The sequence below is a fragment of the Larus michahellis genome, chromosome 3 (genome assembly GCF_964199755.1).
Source record: "Larus michahellis chromosome 3, bLarMic1.1, whole genome shotgun sequence".
Taxonomy (NCBI): Eukaryota; Metazoa; Chordata; class Aves; order Charadriiformes; family Laridae; genus Larus; species Larus michahellis.
The window spans coordinates 20,122,400-20,139,270 of NC_133898.1; the positions used below are offsets into that span (position 1 = coordinate 20,122,400).

The following is a 16,871-nucleotide window of genomic DNA, read 5'->3' on the forward strand; positions in this document are numbered from 1 at the left end:
CTGTTTACTGAAGCATCTGTTTTAGTAATAGATTTCATTTGTGTAATGTATTAAATGTGACTTTAAAACAATTATTTTTAAAGGAACTGCATTTCTGGCTCAATTGTTTATAATTTTGGTTGGGTTTTTTTTCTTTTTTTGCCAAAGGTTGTGTTGTTATGTGGGTTTTGAGGTAGAGCTATCAGTAACTTGGATGTTTTGTATGCGTGCAAGGAGCATGCAGTAATGGACTGGGACTGGTGAGTTGTAGTGCTAAATGGGGCTGAAAGAGGGGAACAGTCCTTCTGGTACTGTTTCACTGCAAAGAACACTGGGGTTGCCTGGCTGGAATACAATACCTTATTTTGCTTACTGCTTCCAAAGATATGATAAAAGAAGAGGGAAGTGAAGCTTAACTTTATATATACAGGGTTTTTCCATTGAGTACGTTAATAACATCTTGAGTACAAATGTTCTTGCTTCCAGAAGCCAAGAATTGACTATTAAGCATCCCCGGACTTGAGGAAGTGGTCTCCAGAAATACATTGTCTAGGCTAATATTGCCCTTCCAGTTATCATTCATCAGCATTTTAATTTCTCAATGAATACAATATTGTTTTGCTGCTTGGCAGAGAAATTATTATTGTCCAAAGTGAACCCCTCATTATATTATACTCTGCTTTTTCAACCGGAATTAATAACATATAGCACATAGATGTAGTGGATGTCTCCTGTAGAAAAAATATAGTCTGTTTGACTTTTTTTTTTTCTTTATATTAAAAAAAAACCCCAAAAGTAGGCTTACTTCGTAAACTTTTTCTCACAGCAGTTCTGGCTTAGTTCTTACTAGTTATTATTTCTAGCTTTAAACTTCATTGTATTACATTAGGGAATACAGGTAGATAAGCAAAACGGTCTATTGTTTTCAGGGCTCTGATTACATCTATTTTATGTTACTGTTACGTTGTTGTTTGGTTTTTTGGTTTTGGTGTGTGGTTGGTTTTTGTTTGTTTGTTTTTAATGATTGATATTTTCCTTTGTTTCAGCCAAACCTTTTACATCTAAAGTGAAACAGATGCGACTACATAAAGAAGATTTTGAAATCCTGAAGGTGATTGGTCGAGGAGCCTTTGGGGAGGTATGTATGTGAAGGAGGTGGAAGGAAGGGTTTGAATATGCTCTTGTGTATCTGCAGCACTGAGGAGAGACACTTAATAGTAATATACCAAAGTATGTTTTTTTTCATTATTTAGGCATAATGGATATTGTAGGCCCACCTAATGTTTCATGCAAGTGCATTCTGATTTATACTTTCTTTGACAGCTCTTTTTAAGTCTTAAATTTTGAGAGAAGGCAAGTTCACATGGATTAAAAGACCATGTTTCAATTGTCTAATGATAAATCATTTGCTTGACTGTAATTCTTTCCAGTCAGCAGGTGCAGGCCATTGAGTTACTGACGGTATACAGATCTAGCCATTTCTAATAATTCTAATAACTAAATAGTCTGAGAGTAGCTTTCAGCAACTTAAATAGCCAAATACTGATATTGACATTCTAAGAACATAGAGAAATCTCTCTCCGTTCCTGTCACTTTGTTTCCTATTTTAATGAATGTTTGAATATTTTTCCTGTATTTCTTTTAAAGGGTTTAGCAAGTGTTAGTTTCTTTTTCAATTGTCACTTAACTGCTATTGAACTATACAATTTTTTTGCTGCTTCTCATTAAGCCATCTCTTATTTGAAGTTGTCAGACAAGGCTGTTGTTCACTAGGCTTTACACTAGGCATGTCAGATTACATAGGTTGAGGAAATTTGAATAAATAAATGTTAGCTTTCTGCCCCTTCTTAATTATATTAAGTGCATGTGCTTTGTATAGGTTGAGGATTTATTATATAGGTTGAGGAAATTTGAATAAATAAATGTTAGCTTTCTGCCCCTTCTTCTTAATTATATTAAGTGCATGTGCTTTGTTCTTCATGCAGGACACTATGTGTGTAGAAAGAACGACCTAATATATAATAGCGCCTTGAATTTTTGCTAGCCAAATAAAGCAAAGCTGAAATATTTGCTATACTGCCTGAAAATACGTGTGAACAGAAATTCAAAGTATAAGAAAAAGATTTTCTGAGCAATGTCTTCGTTGCTTTTGGGGTTGGAAATGGTTTTTATTTTTCAGTTCTCCTTAGTATGAGAGCATCTCTGGAGGCTCTCTGGCATGTGACAGAGAAGAGTTGGTTTCAGGTTCACGTACGTGTTTGCATCGTGTGAAAATTAGTCTTTACTATTCTGTGGTTATGGAAGAATAGACTTTTATAGGTAGTATGTAAGGAACAGGAATTTTTACTGTAGTGTATGTCACTACATACTCTGATGCCTACATGCAAATATCATCATTGGACAACTGTAAAAATAACAATAAAAGAGTAGTATTTATTTAGCTACTTTATCACTTTTGGTTGGTTTTGCTCCATCTGGAGTAATGCCCCTTTATAAAGGAGTCTGAAGGCTGAAGTTACTCATGGATAATTTATCTTTAGTCTGAACCTCTGCCACAAAGAGAGTGTTGTGTTCTTCATTTTGATGTAAACATTTCTGCTTAGAACATCAGCTTTTCTTAGTGCTGCCATAGTAGTTGCAGCTGAGTTCACATACACATTGTAGAAGATGTAGGAAAAATCACTGATGTGGGTGCTTTCTTGTCAGAAGAATAATATGTGAAACCTGCCTTATATTGTGTTTTTAAGAGAAGTCATTTTTGTCTGCTAAATCAGCATCAAACTCCACAGTGGCTAAACCACAAAAAAACTGTAGTTCTTTCTCAGGAAGCTTCTCTGTGGTGAATCATCCCATGGATAGTGAGAGCGTAACTTTCCCCATCCTCTTCTGGGGACGGTCTGTGTAATTGGTTAGTTCTTCTCTTTTAGGAACAGTGTTTCTTTCTAATTCCTTATCTGAGAAAGATAGTGTGACTCTATTTAATTGTCAAAATCTTCAGTAAGGGGAAAACTGAAGTTCTCTCAGTGAAGATGTTTGGGTTTGTATGTTCTTAAAGTAGGGCTTACTAAGTATTTGCAAGGATATATGTTAAATTTTCTTACTAGCTGAAAGAAGGAAAGTTTCAAGTCCTACAGAGATATTTGTCCAAAAAAAAAAAACCCCAAGTTCTGTATGAAGTCACTAAATTTCCTTTAAAACAACCAGTAAATATTGGAGCAAGGTTGAAAAAAGGACCACGAAATTTTACTGCTATTAAGCCACCAAAAACTATATTAATATTAAATTGCAAAATACTCGTATAATTCAGTAGACTACAGCAGTTTACTGAGACAGATTAAGAAATCTGGAAGAATGTATTTTATTTCCAGCAAACTATAAATGAGAGCAAGGTTGCTCTAGGTTACTGGGAGGAGTAATTTTTGTCTCCTGAATCAACATAATTCTGAAATTCTGTAGACTACAAAGTTAGTACAAGTTTTTTTTGGCGCAGTCTCAGACTTGTTCTTATTTTGATTTTGCGCCACTCAATTTCTTCAATTTGCATAGTCAAGAAATATTTCCCTTTTTGTTTTTAAACGTTTGATGTAGACAGAAAGTAATTTGAACTAGCTATTGCTTATAACTGTAAGAGTTCATTGTTCCTAGTTTTCTTTTTCCCCTTAGCCTGCTTGCTGACAGTCTGAGAATGCTTTCTTTTTTGTCAAATTAATGACATGCCCCTTCCCTCTGCATGCATACGTTTACTTAGTTAAAATTTTATGTAAGAAAGTGCTGTCTTTAGAAAACACAGATGTTTTGCTTGGAGGAGGAGAATTATCCTGGTAAAATTAATAATGTGGGCATCAAGCGTTTCATGGCACTGGCTTCAGGCAGCATGGTTTGAAAAACTTGACAAACAACTCTAAACAAGAAGACTTTAAACTTGAGAGTCGAAGAATGCTGCTAGGAAAGGTGAAGCAACTGGGCAACAGCTCTTAGTGGTGTCTCTCAGTAGTATAAAATTGCAGCTTATTGAAGATTGTAGCTAATACCGAATTTTTTAATTTCATTCTATTATTGCTTAAAAAAAAAGTTCAGTGCTTGCTTAGGCAAGCAAATATTATGTTCGTATGTTGTTGATATTTTGAAGATGATGAATTTTGTAGCTCTGAGAACTGCTTAGTTACTCCTAAATTTTGGCATCCAGTTATGAACAGTAACATTCTCTCTTCTTGTTTCTGGAGCACTGCCTGCTCTTGATGAGCAAGAAAACCAATGCTGAGTGCTGAGTCTTTGTTTTATTTGTTTGTTTAATTTTTTTTTAATTTCATTTCAATTTTTCAATTTTAATAGCTTCTGGTTTAGCTTTTTCTTTATAAGGCTGTTGCTTTTTTGAGCAAAGGGAACATGCAGACATGTACTGTAGAGACAAGTAGCCGAGTTTGGGGCAGAAGGTGTCTGACAGCATGCCAGACTGTACTGCTGTTTGTGGGAAATAAGGAAAACTGTTGGAAGAATAGGAAAAAAGCTATCTGACTAAACCAAGATGTTTACATCAGCACATACCAATCATTTTTTGGGCTGCTCACAGGAAAATATAAATTAAAAAAAAAAACCCAACCATTAAAAGTCCAATTTTGAGAAATTCCAGTAGCAAGACACTTGAGGATAACTAGACAAGAATGATTACACTTTCTGCTGTCTTGACAGCCCCACTGGGGAAGGGAAAAGATCAAAACAGCACTCTGTGTATTTGGGCCTTTGTGTACATGGTATATACCTCAGTGTGTGTATGTAAACACTGTCTGGGGCTGTAATCATGTTTCAGATTTTTTTGTTACAATTAGAAACCGCATCAGAATGCTCATTGCTGAAGTGTCAGGTTTTTCTTTCACAGTCCCAAAATAAGCATTTTATTTCATTTTTCATAAAGCACTGAGACACCCCAAAAAGATGCTGTGATTGCAGAAAAGTGATGATGTTGGTGATCTTTGTGTGTGTGTGGTAGTTATTGATACGGAATAACATTAATGGCTTTCACAGACTAAAAAGCCTGCTCCTGACTGATTGTAAACACAGCTGGTAAACATGGGGGTATTTTTGTTCTTTAGTCACTCTTCAATACTATTACACATTTGCAGAAGGTACCAAGCCCTCGATCTGTCGTTCAAGGCCTATGCTCCAGCTGTTAACCAGAGGCAGTGCTGTAGCTCTTTTGGCTGTGTCCAAGTGAATGCTGGACATTATAGGAGATTCAGGCAGCTGTGCAATTAGCATAAGTCTTTCAATAGCTAAGTCTCTTGCAGAATAACACAGCCTTTCGCTGAGCATGCTACAGGCAAGAAATGAAATCCTGAAGCTGGACTTGAAATATGTGTGTTATCTTATGCCTCTGGCTGCCTATACTGCAGCAGTTAATGGTGGGGAAAAACTTATTTTTCATGCTGGGCAGCAGCAGCAGTCTAGTCAGCTCTCGGACCAACCTTTTAATTTTTCCCTGTAACAGTCACAAAACCCTTAAAGCTCTGTAGGGCATAACTGCATTGTAGCTTCATGCCACAGACTGCATCATGCAGAGGGGGTCTCTGTCATCCAAGATACGATGCAGTTTGAATGCTGACCAGTTTCAATGTTAAGGCTTTCTCCTGCTGCCATTTCTAGTTAGAAATTGATACAGATAAATGCCTTGGCAGAGTTTCAAGCTAGTAAAAGGAGCCTCAAGATTCAAATCTGCATTGTGGGTTATGTATCACTGTAGAGGATTCATCTTTCCCTCCTAAGGAAAATTGTGATGCTCAGTCTTGGGGTACCATGCACAGAACAGTAGACATTCTTTATGAATCAAGATTAGATTATAGTCACAATAGTAACAATCTATTTTTGTGTTTCAAATCTGAAAGTACCTTGGGGGATCCCAACTCTGGACTTGAACCCCAGTTTTTATGCATGAAATAACCTTTAAAAATTTCAGTTCATAAACTAGTTTAAACAAGTAGATGGTAGTACCCTTCTGTTTTCTCTTCTGTTTTTATTCCCACCCCCTCCCCCCATGGCTCCAAATGTCAAGAGCAGGGCTGATAATGCATTGCTGCATATATGGGAAGTGACAACTGCTTTGTCTATGAATCTGTAGCTGAGCAAGAGGTACGCTTTTAGATATGCTTTGGTTTAGACATCTGAGTATTGCAGTCCTTCAGCCTGCACTTTTGTCATGTTTATGAAACTGCTGCAGCTGATGACACATTTGAAGATGGCTGAAGGAGGTTTGCATGACACTTCCTGCAAACTGTCTGATCCTGTATTTTCTTTTCTGTTATCACTGTCTTCACACATAGCTGGTTTACAGATTATGAAAGAGGTAGAAGGAATGTAGGATTCAACCTTGGTATCTTTTTGCCACTGGCCTGCAGGATGAAGATGATTATAATCTCTGTGACAGCATGTTGGTTCATAACCAGATGGACACAGAAATTAACTTTATCTCCTTAAGCCTTAAAATTTATTTGAAAGGGAAGAGGCAGAATGTGGTAGCTGGAGAATGGTTGTTAAAATACATTGATTGTTAAATTTTTCTATAAATGGGATGTTAGTGTTGTGGTCTGGTCTAGTTCTGACCAGCAGCTCTGAGTCTGTGGCAGATTCATGGCCATTTTGGCGAAGAGAGCTTGGGTAAGCTTCCCATACCCAGAGAAGCCTGAACTGTGAAAACATGTTTGTGTAAACTTCCTCCCTCCCTCCTTCCTAAAAATATTTTGTGTTAGCTTTTATTATAGCTAAACAAAACTATAATATTCTCAGAAAAGGACTGTGTCAGTTGGCTTTGTTAATATGTTACTCGGTAGGCCTATGGTATCTAATGTTTCAGAAGCAATGAGAGGAAGGAGGGCTTGTTTCTTACGTTTTACTTCTCTAGAAAATGTGGATTTTTCTGTTTCCCTGCCACTAACAACAGACATGATGAAGACCTCATTGAACTTCAGGTGGAAAAATTTGATTAATGCTTTACTGTATCTTTGAAGAAAGTCCAGTGCATTATTTGAAATGAGTGGAAGTTGTTTTATGGCAAACCTACTGTCTAATTTGTGTCTGAAACCTAAAAGATATTGTTTATTTTGTTTTAGAAACTGCTGCATTGCTGTCTTTTCTCGGCAGTTTTGTAATTTAAATTGTTGTGTAGGACTGGAAGAAAAACTCCAAGAACATAAAGCCAACAGCCGGTGTTAGTTTCATGATAGTATGATAGAGCGAAAAGTATGATGTTGAGAAATACCATTGTTCATCTACAGTCACCTAGAAAAAAGATACATAACAAAAGTGTGATACATAGTGAAAGCTTAAAATAGACTTTTAACTTCTGCAAAATAAATATGCTGTACTTTATGAAATTATTCTAACTTGATGGTGATGATGTAGTACAGGTGATGGTGTAGGGTAGTAAGGTGATGATATAAGGTGGTAAAGCCTAAGTGTCCAGAACACTGAAGAAAAAAATACCCCAAAACTGCAAGGTTTCATAATAATTAAAACAATATGCATTTTCATGTTTGAACTTATTTATCTTTCATTTATCTTTTCCAGGTTGCAGTAGTAAAACTAAAGAATGCAGATAAGGTTTTTGCCATGAAGATACTTAATAAGTGGGAGATGCTGAAGAGAGCTGAAGTAAGATTACAGAAATGTTTTCTATAATCATGCACCCTCTTACTCTGCGGAATTGTTACTTCCCTTTCTAGAAGACTCTGTGTATAAAGGGATTGAGGAGGTGCTTCACTTCTTACTGACAATATGAAAATTAATATTTAAATAAAGGAGTTTGTCGGAAGGGTTAAAATGGCATGGAATCTTGACTTAGGTGGGGCTGGATGTTTTAGACATTATACCTTTTCTGTAATTGCCCAAGAAATCCAAGCAGTTATTCCAGTTAGGAAAGTAGTCTTTAGCAAGTATTTTCCATGGTGAAAGGTAATTACTGAGCTGTAACTCACCAAGCCTATTAGTTTATCAGTGGTTAGAACTTAGTCAATGTTCAATTTTTAGATTGAAAAATCAGAAAGATGAAAGTCTTGAGTTAATATGAGTGCATGTTTTGTAAAAATGTGCATCTGCAAAAATCTGTGATGCAAAGTTCCTTGTTACAGCTTTAATCTGTTCTGTGCTCTGAAAAAGATGGAGCAGCTCTTTCACCAGCGCTGCTTTGTCTTTGTTTCCTATTTCTGTCATACATCTCCACTCTTCATAGAGTCCTCAATACGTTTCCCTGGATTTCTTTGGAAAGAAACTTACAAAAATGCAGTCTACACCTGAAGACTTTGGAACTAATTTTAAAGAGAGTACTTAACTAACTCTTCAGATTCCTTTGAAATTCTTCACCTATGCCTACTAAAAATAAACTGCCTAAAAAGTAGACTCATAAAATATAACTCAGCATCTGACACATACAAAGTTGCTTTGGCCGTTGGGTTTTCTTTAGTTTGGACAGTGGGAGCACTATCTTGGTGTCTCTTCCAGCTTGTCTGATCGAATTATCTCTAGCCTCAGTTTTTATTTGAGACTCCTACTACCTTCCTACTCTCAGACTGCCTTACTGTTCAATTACTTCCAAGTTTATTCTGATTTCTGCATTTATGCTTTAATTATACCTTGTTAGGAAATGAGATCAATGAGAAACCATCACACATTTAAAAAAAACAATGTATCCAGACAAATTAAAGCCAATTTCTGATGTGTGCACATCCTGTCTCTTTTAATGAAAATATTATCACATTAAGAAGTATAAATGGCATGCAGATTATGGTTAGATGCACACAATGTGTTTCCTCTTTATCCAGAAATTATTCAGATACTGAGCAATCTGATGTTAGTCTCGATAGAAAGAGGTATTTCTCTCCAAGACAGATGTCAGTACTGCAAGTTTTATTATTTTAGTGAAAAAGAAAAGACCAGAACTAAAGTTCCACTCTATTTTTAAATGTACCCTTTTAAAGTCAGTTTAAAAGCTATTTCTTTCCATTAGAATACAGTTATAAATAGGTTTGAGAGATTTTTCTCTATGCAAGGTATTAAAAATACTCTTCCCGTGGGTCCAGCTGAAATTCTGAAAGTTTGAACAGTTAGCCTAAAAAGAATTACAGCTATGTTTTTCCATGTATTTGTAACTCATGGGTATACAGTGGAAAGAGAAGCATCTGGAGTGAAAATACATTACAAAGCATGACCTTCAACAACTGTAACCTGTCATTTTTGAATGTTGATGAGTGCATCTCACTTGTTACTGCTGATAGGGAAACTGACCCATTTTGGCTCTGTTAGCAATGTGCTGCACTAACACTGAAATACACAGGAAAATCACAGTCCAAAAATGCAAGACAAGCGTATAGGTAGGTGTATATATAACTGGGAGAAATAAGTTCTCCGTATATCCCTGTATCAACTCTGTGGGAAGTGGGAGTCATTTGTAAAAGCAGAAAGGGAGTATGTACTCTCAGGCTTGCGAATGCCAGATGAAGGTTGATGACTGCAAGCTCTGCTCTGAGAGTAACTGTATGCGAAAACTTTGTTGCAGTGAAATTACACAGGTTGTGAGGTCGGTGTTCTCTTTTGTATTGTAAAGAGCAGAAGTATTCCAAATACTTGGCCACTGTTGAAAACTCAGAGATGCGATGTAAATACTAAAAACTAATTACTAATATAAGGAGTACCTGAAAGTGTGCGACAGCTTGCAGTTACACTCCCAGACCCGTTACCCTGAGTGTTGACACTCACTCACAGTTACACGTGTGCCGTGGTGGTGCCGGCTGAGGCTCAGGATTGATCAGGACAAATATTATGCAGCATGGAAGCAGTCAGCACCTCCCGCAAGGTGCTGACTCTAAGCTGTAAGGACATGAGCACCATATAGCCAAGCAGCCAGAATTCTCTACTGGTTGAAGGCCACAATAACAGTGTAGATATAAGCAAAGCACTAAGTTGGCTTTACTCTGTCAGAGGGTTGGATTAGATGACCTCTGGAGGTCTCTGCCAACAATTCAAGGGCACTGTTCCTAGGGAAGATGAAATGTAATGTTGAAATAATGAAAGGCACAAAAAAGGCTTCATTTTAAAAAACCCCAACACTTAATTGAGTGGTGTTACAGTAATTTCAATTATAAATTATTTCTTTTTTTGACATGAATTAATTTGCCCATGAACCACTTAGACTTTTTGGCTGTTACCATCTCAGCTGTGATCTGCTGTGGTAATAGCTGCTGCTGTCAGCTCTAGGCATACTGCCCGGAGGTGGGTGTCTAGAGTGCTTAAGGAATGCATGGTCTTTTGTTAAATCATGGCAAAAACAAGTGGAATTCTACACTGTGATAACTAGTCCTGTGAACTGTGTCATAACAAGTAGAGAAACTACATGTCATGTATCCTCGTGACAAGAGTTGATAGTATCTCTCTCTGAAAGATGTCAAGAGTTTACAAACAAGGAAGGAAGAAAATCAAGCTAAAGCATAGAACAGCTTTTTTTCATTCTGAGGATCATCTTTTCTTCTTCTCCCACTCCTAAGTCCATCTTTCATGTAATACCTTTGAGGGTATATTTTTTAAAGTATGTTATGTTATTTTCTCGAATTTCACTGTTTTATGTGCTATGATTAAAGTATACCATCTTTCTTTTTCCTGGGTGCATTATTCTTACTGCATTCTCCAAAATGAGAATTGGTTTGGTTTATGTGCTTGGAGGAGGGAGTTATTTTCTATTTTGTTTTTACTGCATGTATTCTTGTGCATATAGCTCAATCTAAAATTATATTTCACTTTTCGTTCTTCAATCTCCAAATCTCACAGCCAACAATAACCATGTCAGAGTTCTGGTATTTGCCTATTGTTTTTGGAAATTAAATTGGAAAACTAAAAAGAAAAGGCTGGATTTTGCTTTAAATTTAGCTGTCTCCTAAGATGGAAGAGACAGAGCACGGTTCAAATCAATGAAACATCTTTGTGAAGTAGCAAAGTGTGCTGGAAGAGATTATGGTCTGTTTTTCTCTAACTCTCCATCTGACTTCTAAATAGAGCCCATACAATTATTGCTCTTTCCTTTACACTGTCTTTTCTATGTTTTTCTGAACAAAATTGTGTGTTGGCCTTGCTGTTTGGTACCTTTTGCTTTCTTGTGATATCCGCTTCAGTCCCTTCAAAATGTTTAGCATATTTCTTTGATATAGTTTCTTATTGGCTTCTCAACTGTTTGGTCGTTTTCCTCTGTTATTCTGCAAAGATGCTTTTGCTGAGGTATTTTATTTACTTCTCAGGGCAGGCTGCAAGACCTCCATTGAATTAACTCCCTTTCTGCTTTCCAGTTGGTTTTCTTCACATTTTATCTTCTGCTGTTTCATACGAACCTGTGTTCTCCTCTTCCCTTAGGTTTTCCTTAGCATTTCTTGGCAGTTCTTGTTCCTCCTCTGTTCCACTTGCTATGAAGGCACCTTTTGCCTTCTGTGTTTCTTTCCAGTATATTGAGGGGAGATCCTCTTGAGTGTCTTATCAACAGCTTATGTCTGGCAAGAGCAATAGTCAATTCTGTCCTACTTTTCCTGAGGAAAAAATGTGGAGAAAACCCCAACTGGTTAATCATTATCGGATTATGGCTACATAGAAGTTATTTGCAGCAACTTTCAAATGAAAAGAACCACCTTGCTTATGTGAAAATTTAAGTGTAAAACTAGGCTAACAGCATGATGAGATAAAATAATGACACAAGACTCCAGATTCTAGTTCTTTAGCTTCTATTGTAGCTGTAATTATATAATGCCATTATTGATTGTTTTCTTCAATCTTATGTTGCTATTCTGTCATTATTGCTACTTGATTTCAATATCTATATGTATAAAAAAGATAGGGTTTTGACAGGATTTTTAGACAATGGGAAGCAGCAGCTTATTTCACTTGCATCATTTAACTGTATAGAGAAGTACGACTGTTTGAATTTAAAGAAGGTGGACTTTTCTGATACCTAGTTTTTCATAGATTTTTGCATGTTTGGAGAGTGTAGTAAACGACATTTTAACTGAGAGGCAGTTTTGATTTTTTTTTTCCCCCAAAATATAATGTTAAAACATAGTGAACTTGGAAAATGTGTTTCTTTACATATTTTACTTAAAGGCTATAATTATTTTTCTCCCCTTCAGACAGCTTGTTTTCGAGAAGAGAGAGATGTTTTAGTGAATGGAGATAACCAGTGGATCACAACATTACATTATGCATTCCAGGATGAAAACTATCTGGTGAGTGCTGCTTTTATGTATATATGGATGGAAATGCAGATTCTTAGTTGTGGTTTGAGAGAGAAATACAGGGGTTTTTTATTTGTTAATTTTGGGTTCTGGACTGTACAGACGATGTGAGGTTCTGTGATTTTGTGGATGAGATTCTGAAGGGTGGATAGCGCTCAGAAACTTTTAAAGTTTCTGCTATAAGTATCTCAGGAATACAGCTTTGTTTTCTAAATGTCTTTGCATTTGTTGATAAACCTTGATCTATCTGCATCTTCTTTCTTATAATTCACCACTGCAGTTTAATTGGATCCGTAAAAACAAAAGTGTGCTTACTAACATAAACTTTCTACTTGACTTTAATTTTTGCAATTAACATTGCTGATTATTGTTTTGAAGTTAGAAATAGGGAGTTAGCCTCATTTTGAAACAACAGTTTGTTTTGATTGGCCTTTGCTTTTTTGAGGACTTAAACCCACTAAGATGTCATAAAGCAATAAAACGTTCTTGCAGCGTGGAAGAAATGTTCATAAATAAGAGTGGGAAGCTGCAACTGTAAAGTGTCTCTTTAATATTCAATGTTATTTAGTTTTCAAGTACTTTGAAAGACTTGCAGAAGGAAGCTAATGTGAGGAAAAAGTGCCAATTTTCTATGAAATCAAAAATGTTTTGATTATGATAGTTTTGGTAATATTTATGCCTGAAAAGGTGAACAGCTACACATTGATAGAGTATGCTTATTTGGGTTTTACTGCCCCATGCTTTTGATTCTATATCATTAGTAAGTTCTAACATTTTCTATGCAGTCATAATCTTTTTTCTTTTTCCCCCAGTGTGTCCAATAAAGGAAGTGCTATACATGGAATTCTTGCAGAATTGCAGTGCTTTTTGCCATTATATTGTTTTCTGTTCTGTCAACTCAGATACTTGGAGATCCATGGATTTTGTTGGAGTTTGTACAGAAACAGGGCTCTGCATTTGTGAATCTAACAGTTGCCTTAAATTACCTCCCAGCCAACTTGATGCTTTGTTAATGTGGACAGTAAAAATAATCTGTTTTATGTAATTCTGATCCTACTATTAACAGTATGTCAAAGAAAACATTATATATTCCACAACAGCCTGATAGAATTTGTTTTAATCTTGCCAGTTTCCTTGTTTTCACTAAGCACAGAGCGGCTTCTGTTCTTTATCTTTGGTAGTCTAACAGGAGCTAGTTTCGCAGCCTGCTGAGGAAACTATCAGTAATACTGTTTTTCATCATTTTAGTGTGAATGTATCACTAGTTTTTTATGTGGTTTTTAGTAAAATAAAATATAACAGAAGTGGCCTTTAAAAAAAATATCATTGTAGATTGAACAGTAGATGTGGTTGAGCAGTGGATGTTGTTTACCTTGACTTTAGTAGTGCTTTTGACACTGTCTGCCATAATATCATGATAGACAAGCCGACAAAGTATGCGTTAAGTAAGCAATAGTGAGGTAGGTTGAAAACCGGCTGAACTACTGGGCCAAGGGATTGTGATCAGTGACGCAAAGTCCAGTTAATGGTGGTGTACCCTAGGGCTCAGTACTGGGGCCAACATCTTCATTAATGACTTGGACAATGGGATGGAGTGCACCCTTGGCAAGTTCACAGATGATAAAAAACTGGGAGAAGTGTCTGATGTGCCAGATGGCTGTGCGATCAGTCAGAGGAACATCAACAGACTGCAGAACTGGGCGGAGAGAAATCTCGTGAAGTTCAACAAAGGGAAATGCAATGTCCTGCATCTGAGGGGGAATAACTCCAGGCACCAGTACATGCTGGGGGCTGCAAGCTTGAGGTCTTGGTGGATAACAAGCTGACTGTAAGGCAGCAATGCATACTCGCAGCAAAAAAGGCCAAGAGTATCTTGGACTGCGTTAGGAAAAGTGTTCCCAGCAGGTCAGCGGAGGCCCTTCCTCTCTGCTCAGACCTGGTGTGGCTGCATCTGAAGTGTTGTGTCCAGTTCTGGCCTCCCCAGTGCAAAAGAGAGATGGAGCTACTGGAGCTCTTGAGCCTGGAGAAGAGAAGGCTCCAGGGAGACCTTCTAGAAGACTTCTGGTACCTAAAAGTGGTGTACAGGAAAGACGGGGAGGGATGTTTTATCACGTAGTGACAGAACGAGGGATAACTGCTTTAAACTGAAAGAGGGGAGACTTTGATTATATTTTAGGAAGAAATTCTTTACTGTGAGGGTGGTGAGACACTGGCCCAGGTTGCCCAGGGAGGTTGTGGATGCCCCATCCCTGGAGGTGTCCAAGGCCAGGTCGGATGAGGCTTTGAGCAACCTGGTCTAGTGGGAGGTGTCCCTGCCCAGGGCAGGGGGGGTTGGAACTAGATGGTCTTTAAGGTCCCTTCCAACCAAACCATTCTGTGATTCTATGATTCAGGTGCTGGAGCATCTTTCATATGAGGAGGCACAAACTGAAACACATCAAATTTTGTCTGAACAGAAGAAAATACTTTTTTACTGGGAGGGTGGTCAAACACTAGAACAGGTTGCCTGGGGAGGTTGTCAAGTCTCCATCGTCAGAGATACTCAGAACCCAACTGGACATGGTGCTTGTCAGCCTGTGCTAGCTGACCCTGCTTGAGCAGATGAGGTTGGGGTAGATGATTTCAAGAGGGCTTTTCCAACCTGTATGATTTTGTGATTTAGGATTAAATCCCATGTTAAACTTCCACTAGTTGCTAGAATTTAATGTCCTTAAATCTGTGCTTTTTCTTTCTCTTAGAAGGATGGTGCTGTTGTACAGTAGTATTTTGAGATGTATTTGAAACTTAAATAAATCTGATGATTGTGTTCATTTAGAAAGTATTCTTAAAGCTTTTTTTAAAAAACACAAAACTTATTTTTTTAAGGACATGGGTCTTTGATCTTGGATGGGATGCTATGCATTGACTGAATTGTTTTATTAAAAATTTAGTGTTAAATTTACCTTTGTTTCCTGTGCATATCTTTAGCTTCAAATGCATGACTTAATACTGTGAGTTACAGTGTAAGTGTTGCCATATTTGAGGAGTTGAGGGTTTCTTTGTCATTAGGCTACTGCGTTGCTTTTGCAAAATGGGAGGTGAAGAGTCCTGTGTTTTACGAGCCAGAATTCCTTTATTTCAGTATATCCAGTAACTGAGTTGTACCGCTTTTTAAAAGTGCTGAAGAATGAGTGCAGAGATCCCACATCAGTTAAGAAAATCTTAGAGTTCTTTTAATATACTTTCAAAGCAATAAATTAAGCTCTTGCAGATCTCTATGTAGTGTATCAGTTAATAATAATTATATTAAATTCCAAAGGCTTAATGTATTTTCTAAAACTTTAAAACATGAGAAAGTAAGACAGATCTTGTTTCAGAGGGAGCGTAGCAACACCACTGAACAGAAGATATTTATCTTGTGTAAGGCTTGAGAGCATAATTTGAGAAGTTTACTATTCATGTCACAAAGCAACAGATGACATTTTGATTGTCAGCACACTTAAAATTTTGTGGAAATGCGTTCTGTGCTTTCTTCATGCACTTGGAATCAATGAAAATGCCCAGCTTATTCTGTATCAAATTGTTAGAATCTTTCTTCATCTTTATTGTTATGGAAAGTACGAGAGAAAAGAAACAGGCATAAGATTTCTGCCTGCCTCTGCCCACATCTTCCTTATAGCTGGTATAATTTTGCAGATTTTTTTTCCACACATTTTAATTTATTTTTCTGAAGGTGGGAAAGACTTGAACAAATGAGAACTAATTATAAAAAGTCCCTTTAAGTTGCTTTGCCAAAATTTTAAAGAATCAAATTGGGATAAATTATTGTATCATTTGTGATTCATTATACACTATTGTTAAGAGTCACTGCTTCAAATGTGGATATATGCTGCCTTCCTGGAAGCCGAGGTTGGAACTCTAGGCAAAAGCTTTCAGATACTGTATACTTTAGTGGGAAGCTATTCTAATTAGTCTGTCCACAGTGTTTGAAAGTAATGTCATAGCAGTGGGTGTTAAATTAGATTGCTTATAATTAGCTTTCTAGTTATAATTAGTTTGATTTTTTTTCTTTTCCCCATTTGCCCTTCCAGTTGCTGTTCCAGAATTAAAACAAACTAAACTAAGCTAAAAAGATATTAATTGTCAGTTTCCCACTTTTCTTAAGTTTACCTTTTCCACTCGTTTTGACCATGTCTCTGAAGGAAGTGGGTTTTCATTCTATCATAATATGGTAAAGTGGAGAAAAGTTCTGATCTCTTTAAAGTCTTTGCGCCTGATTCAATGGCAAGCAGGTTTTAAGTTTCATTAATAAATCGGAAATCAAACATATTTTTCTCTATCATTTCAATTAGACAAGGTGACACCTTCCATTGTATGTTGGCAGATCCTGTATTGTGCACCATGTCAACAGTATCTGGCATTGTACTGTGAGCCACTGGAAATCTCAGTCTTTGCCTGAATCTGAGTAGTCTAAAAACTTTACTGTCCAAAATAGTTTGTTTAATAGGAAAAGATGATGGTAGGAAAAAAGGAAATGGCCCTTTTTTTTTTTTTTTTTAGGAAATTAGGGCCCTTAAATGAGTTCTCAAGTTAAGACAATTGATTTCTGTTTTATAGATCTGTCCTTTAATCCTTTATTCCTTTTGCATTCTTTCAAAGGGT

At 36.8% G+C, this 16,871-nt stretch overlaps 1 protein-coding gene across 25 annotated transcripts in view; it reads left to right on the forward strand.

Annotated features, from left to right (window-relative positions):
* Positions 1-16,871, forward strand: part of CDC42BPA (CDC42 binding protein kinase alpha) — a 191,800-nt gene that overhangs the window by 60,211 nt on the left and 114,718 nt on the right. For all 25 annotated transcript variants that reach the window (XR_012586004.1, XR_012586005.1, XR_012586007.1 and 22 more), the window contains exons 3-5: positions 1,026-1,117; positions 7,537-7,620; positions 12,126-12,221. Coding sequence is in view for 17 of the 25 variants with exons in the window: in XM_074578971.1 (XP_074435072.1) it covers positions 1,026-1,117; positions 7,537-7,620; positions 12,126-12,221 (272 nt within the window). In the remaining 8 variants the exon portion in view is untranslated. The remainder of the gene's footprint in view (positions 1-1,025; positions 1,118-7,536; positions 7,621-12,125; positions 12,222-16,871) is intronic.